At 35.4% G+C, this 6,641-nt stretch overlaps 1 protein-coding gene across 2 annotated transcripts in view; it reads left to right on the forward strand.

The window, feature by feature from the left end:
* Positions 1 to 5,894, forward strand: part of LOC121411549 (multiple epidermal growth factor-like domains protein 6) — a 46,927-nt gene extending 41,033 nt beyond the window's left edge. The window contains exons 5-8 of one of the 2 annotated variants that reach the window (XM_041604341.1): positions 1,527 to 1,630; positions 2,818 to 2,995; positions 4,006 to 4,085; positions 4,717 to 5,894. In XM_041604341.1, coding sequence (XP_041460275.1) covers positions 1,527 to 1,630; positions 2,818 to 2,995; positions 4,006 to 4,085; positions 4,717 to 5,225 — 871 coding nt within the window. In that variant the 3' untranslated portion in view covers positions 5,226 to 5,894. Of the gene's footprint in view, positions 1 to 1,526; positions 1,631 to 2,805; positions 2,996 to 4,005; positions 4,086 to 4,716 lie in introns of both variants that reach the window. The other variant, XM_041604340.1, reaches the window with a different exon arrangement.
* The last annotated feature ends 747 nt before the right edge of the window (positions 5,895 to 6,641 follow it).

A 6,641-nucleotide genomic window follows, 5' to 3' on the forward strand; every position in this document is an offset into this window, starting at 1 on the left:
GATCTCGGACAGTTCGGTGCTTATCAGCACCATCAGAATATCTAACCACCCCCCCCCCCCTTCTGCAAAAACGTATTTTGTATAATAAAAATCTTTCTTTCATTTTTTATATATATATTCATCTTGCAGTCAACGCAGTTGACTGAAAGATAAATGTTGAGAGGAGGATGATGATGATGACGATGATGATGTTGGTGGTGATAGTAGTAGTGGTATTGCTTGTGGTGTTAGTGGAGATTATGACGGTGCAAGAACAATAATATTAATTATAATAATAATGATAACGATGATGATGATGATGATGATAATGATAATGTTGATAAATAGTTTATTAATAAAAAATCAAGACATCATGAGGGCTAAAACTTATTATAATGTATTCGCAAGGTAATGATGACACGTAAGTTGTTCAAGCAATAACACAGATATTACAAAATAAATATAATATAATATTTAAATAATAATGATGATGACAATGATGACGATCATTATAAAAATAATAGCAATAATAATAATACCGAAAATAATGACAAATGATAATGATGATAATGTTAATAGTAATATTATTACAACATAATGCTGGTATATTTGTGATATGAATAATAATAATCCAATGGAAAGTAGATGTACAGTTAAAAAGATATTAAAATTTTATTATTTCATTTTGAACAAAACTTTAAATAGCACTTTTGTTCAATATCTTGTGACTTTCTGATATCAATATTCCCAATGTTGCAAGAAGTCGTAGACAGCTTACAATATGTATTTTCGTATTTTCGATATTGTCATTTGGATTTTGATTATCTCGACGGTCTGGCCTAAATTAGATTTCAAGGAAAGCGATGAGTGGCATTTATGTGTGAAATGTTGTACTCTTATCACCTAAATGATTTAACAGAAACAAAGTCTAGACTCCAACATCCTCTAAGTTTCCCAAATGGAATTATCTAAGATTCACTAGACTTTCTCTCCTCGTAAATCATACAATAAAACGAAGAGCAAGATATCATATTCTACATGGTATATATAAGAAATATCTTTAAGTGGCCATGGCTATAATTACTCATTACTTGCCGCAAGATGCCAAATAGGGAATGTTATTAACACATTAATGAGTTGCGGTCAATGGTCGCCTAAAATTCTAACACCTTTCTTTCGAGTCTTGCATTTGGTTATAACCAAATGGTTTTCTATTTAATCTTATAGGTGAAGACATTAATAACTGAAGTTTAATTGAACGAAGTGGATCGCAAAAATTATTACGAGCCTTAAGTGTTGATTTATTGAAATTCGCTCGGGAATTACAAACTTGTTATTAATCTTCAATGCATTTTTTATTATTACAAGGGATTATTTCTTCCATACGCTACTTTTTTATATTTTTTCGGGAGGGTGTTCTCAAATTTCCGTTAATTGGATCCCCTAATTTCCCGCCCCTTCCCACTTGGGCCTCTACGTTTCAGCCAATTTGTGATCATTATTATTCATGTGCAATTATGAACGTATCCCATTTTTGTTAATCACAGATGCCAGAGAGCTTGTCCAAGAGGTTACTTCGGGTCAGGTTGCAAGCAAGTCTGTGACTGTGGTCTCGATAGCGACTGTGAGCCAATAACTGGCGCTTGCAAAGGTTAGTTTGTTTGATTTTTTTCATATTGTTTCAAGCTGGGATGTACATTTTCAGCGTCGTATCAAAGTATTCACAGGAGAGACATATTTACTAACAGGGCATGCCGGCCAGCCAAGGTACTATTGCTAAGTTGTGAGAGCGGTTGATCTATCATGTCCATTGGCGAGATGTCGTTGGTGCTACCTGTTGCCGAGTCAAAACAAAGTTTTTTCGGAATCTTATGCCTTTCTGAAAACTGAGTTTCTGTACGATTCTTTTGAATGCCTAACGAGCCTAACAAGAGGATCACCAAACATTGTGCGAATTGCTCTCCTGACCACTATGCATGCTAGGTTGTGGTATATTATCTTGTCTTAGGAACCTTTGAAGCAACTGTGTGCCGGGACTGTGAGGGTCCGATTTGCTCTCTTCAAAGTCAGTCCAGTCCTCAAACACCCCTCTAATTAGATCTAGAACTTGCTAATTGACATTCCCTTCCCTGTAGCCTCAGATTTCTTTCACATCCACATAGCTTACACTTTACTGAGCATTACCATTGGCCCCTTGGCTATGAGCTTGTCCGGGAAGGGGTTTCCTTGTCACCTTCGAACATGTTAAACAAAAAACCCAAAGTGCCAACAGCGTAGGAAACCCAACTTCAAGGGTGAAAGTTCTGTTTCCGCCAACCGCGGGCAATATGCTGAAATTAGGTTTAAAGAGCTTATCTACTTCCTACATAAATCTAAAACATATATACTGAAGAAATATTTATATAGGTTTCTTTTTGTATTCCATGGTTAAACTGTTATTGCTTCAGTTCTCATTTTTCCTGTTAATGATTATTTTTAAATTTTTGTCACTACTCCGCAAACCAAAAATAAAAACCTTGCAATGTAAGTACGGGTCCCCTCGAGCTGATTCGAATTGAGCGCAAATAAACCACAATTTAAACCACTATGGAGTTTCTCAATTTCATCGTTTAATATTAAGTGACCACAATTTGATTCTTGAAATATATTTCAAGCCAACAAATTAGAATGACGAGCACTAATGAGGCAACTCTTAGTTGGTGTACATCATCCTGGTGACAAATTATCGTGTGTGTTTTTTGTAAATTTTTTTTTTGCCACGGAACGATTTTCATTGTTACATATTTCAAAGGAATTTTATTTCATTCTATTTTTCTCCCTGTTTAGATACCTTTGAAGTGAATCTCACAGAGAGGGGTAGCGGCAACATTCAAAGGCAGGAGCTCCGAGATACGATGCCCACTCCCTTCTTTATGTACGCAATCATCGCTGGTGGCGCTCTTGCACTTTTAGTTCTTATCGTGTTCACGCTGGTTGCTTCACATCGATTCCGCTTCGTTCATCGAGGCACATACGAGTAAGATATTAGTAATATCCCTAATTTTATTGAAAATGTTTTTTTTTATTTCATGGGCGGCGTTCCTTCCTAGAATTTCAAAGTTTGTACTGCCGCCTATGTAAGTGGATCGTCACGCCCCCTTCTTTTTATGATTATGATAAATTTAATTTCAATTTTATTCATTTATTTATCTATTTATTTTTGTGGGGGCATTTCCTAATGAGCAAAATGGATACATACTTTTTTTGATGGATAAAATCAGCCAATTTCTGCCATCTTTTGTAAAATGATGCATATTTTTCACTCGATGATTGACGATAATACTGAACAGCCCTAAAATATGTCCATATTATGGAATCTGCTTTAGAGTATTGTAATTAATGAAAGCATCCTCATCGCCCTTATGTCACAAGGGAAGCAAATATACTCATCGGGAAGAAACAAAAAAAATGTGAAGGAAATCATGAATGACGCTCATGGTTGACATGGAAATCATTTTAAACCGATATCGTGACTTGGCTGCGTTCGTATGTGTTTAATCTTCGATCATTTTGGACAGAAAAATATGTTGTTACTTAATTTTTTTTCATATAATTGGCCTTCATCATCAACGACAAAATGCGTCAATGAAATTTTGGAAATGTAAAAATGTTCTTGTGCAGATATCACCGGTTATGTTATAAATAGCATTGCTTGATGACTTAGTCAATTCTTTGAACTTTTGTCCTCCTTTTTTAATCATCTTATTTACATCGTCAATCTGTTTCGTCTTTCAATCTGTTATCCTTAGCCTCATATCGTCTCCTCTCCTCTTTATATCTATTTATCTTGTCTTCCTTCTTTTTTCCATCAATTTCCCTTCTCATTCTTACCTTCCTCCTACTTATTTTTCTTTAGCTCATTGTCCTTTTATTTTTCATTTCCGTTATTTCTTTTATGTTCTCCCTTTTCACATTAATCATCACGGCATGAAGTACTCTCAAATATAATTGTTTAACTTTACTTCTCGATATTGTTTTTACTTTTAGAACGGGTGAACGCTTAGAAGACCTACTTACTGGTGATGTAAAGAATCTAGATGTTAACAGAAACAGGACAAAAACAAATGGTAAGTCGCACCGCCACAATCATAAATACCTCAAACAGAAGCAACATTACAACTGCTGCCACAGCTAGCACCTTGATCACTACTAATGCCATCGATACCATAACCACTGTCGACATCATTTCCATTATAAACTACCACTACCAGCACCGATACCACCTTTACCGACGACACGCAATGCCCCACTGCCTTTGCAACCACCGTCACCACTATTGCTCTCGCCAGCCTACTCCACCACTCACCAACAATACCAGAATCACACATGTGACCACTACTATCATCGTAGAAAACAACATTGATATTGATTCCATCACCGCCATCACCAAGGCCACCATTGACTGTTAACAGACCTCAGTGCCCAATAACTTTACTATCGTAGCCTATTTTTGCAGTCAAATAATTATCATGGAGCTTTCATTTTGCCCAAACGAATGATTTTACGATCACGAAGTTAATTCACGATAGAACAATCTGCGCCGACTCTCTATAAACCACAATGTTTACTGCACATTTTGTTTTCAGTCCTTTGACAGTACATGTCACTTTCTTGTATTATTTTGTTTCATTCACATTGATGATCATTATGTACACAAAGTACTAAAGATTTGTTTTACAAATTCTGATTAACTTTCAGGTGCTTTAGCAACGAGAGTGGCTGAGGAAAGACGGCGTAGCATGACTTCACTGTTGTCATCTTCAGACAAACGGCATTCTCGGACCACCTCGTCACTCTTTAATTTCCAGTTTGGCAAGTGTGTGGAAGAAGAATACGATGTAAGGAGAAGCACGACAAACAGTCTCAACCGGAAACCCATCCCATTTCCTCGAGATCCGAGCAAAATACGAACCATCCTATCGCTGGCGCCGAACAGAACGTCATCGGACGTCTCAAAATCGGTAACAGACTTTTTAAGATCGTCGGGTGTCGATCTGAGAATACCCATTGACGATGTCGTTGATGTCGAAGGGACGGACGATGTATTTGTGGAGGACAAGAACGATATCAACAAGACACAATTAGCTCTGGAAGACATTGCTGAATCAGAGAAGGTTGAACTGTCAGTCGATGTCACGCAAACTACAAACAGTGTTCCTTCTGCACCTCCGGATGTTACTTTGGAGAGTGGCGAGGTCACATCATGAATTTTCATCATGTGATCTACTGAAGAAGAACGAAACCAACTTTTATAAAGTTGATGGAAGAAATACAGAAATAAAGGTGCGGTGCACTGAAGGCTTTAATTGACATCTGGCATTGCAAGCCGAATGGTCAAGTTTTTCAATTGGCACACAATAAAATCCTATGCAATAGGCTACTATGCAGTGTCCATGATATGCATAATAATCTTGGTGCTATGCTTGGTTTGGCAAGTTTGACGATTTCTTCATCCATTTGTTAAGATGAGTCCAGAATCTTTTTGAAAATTCACTCTTTAATAAAGATTTGCGGGGGTTTTTCAATACATTACACCATCATGACAAACGTAGCGAAATCAAATAAGTTTGAGAAATGATACAATTCTGTTGTCAGCAGATATCGACCTACATAAGCGTGTGATGCAGAAAACGCGTAAAGTAAAAAAAAAATATTGATAATTGAAAGTTTGTTGAAAATTAAAAAAAAAATAAAAAGTGACAAATAGAAATAAAATAATAGAATTTGAGCGCATATTTATTATGATATTTACATTTGTTTTAGTTTTCAAAGATGAGAAAATAGAGCCTTGATGTATTCTTTCCATAGAGTTGATTGATTGATTTACAATGAATTGGAGAGGTCAGTAATTCAAAGTCAAATTGTGTATTTTTCTTTATAGAGTCGTATGATAGAAAATGTATATGTCCAAATACTGAAATATTGCTATTAATGAATAAATATTTATCACCAAGTAATCAACATTTTTAGATTTGTGTGCATTGTTCTCACTCTCTGGGCGGGGCCCTAAACAGACATGATATAAACAAATAATAATAATAAACAAGTGACGTAACTTCAAAGGTTTTTTCTTAAGGTTTAGCAAATTTTCGCTATTGTACAAAAATGTCAAAGGGAATACGCATGTTTGTTTGATAAAATTGATAGAGATGTAAGGTAAAATTTTTGTCTGATACGGAAATAACATATTTTCATGTAAAATTATAATCAACATTGGATAAATTTTTGCATTGTTTGGATTGATTTTCCCAAACATGCACTTGTTGTCGAATATTTGGTAAATCTTCCTTAGAGTCTGTGTACAACTTTTTTCCTAAAGGGATGGTCCGGGCTGAATATATTTATATCTAAATAAATAGAGTAAAATTCACAAAGAAAAATGTTGAAAATTTCATCAAAGTCAGATAACAAATAACGAAGTTATTGAATTTTAGGTTTATCAATATTTTGTGAGAACAGCATATTCATCAGGTGGGCTGATGATGTCGCATCCCCACTTTCCTTTTACTTATGTAATTACATAAAATCAAACATGTTTCATTATTTCATTCATGTGTAAATGATGTGTCTCCACTGTGATGAAATAAGTTGCGGCAATAAATATCTAAAGCACTTAATCAGTT

This window comes from Lytechinus variegatus, chromosome 3 (assembly GCF_018143015.1).
Source record: "Lytechinus variegatus isolate NC3 chromosome 3, Lvar_3.0, whole genome shotgun sequence".
Taxonomy (NCBI): Eukaryota; Metazoa; Echinodermata; class Echinoidea; order Temnopleuroida; family Toxopneustidae; genus Lytechinus; species Lytechinus variegatus.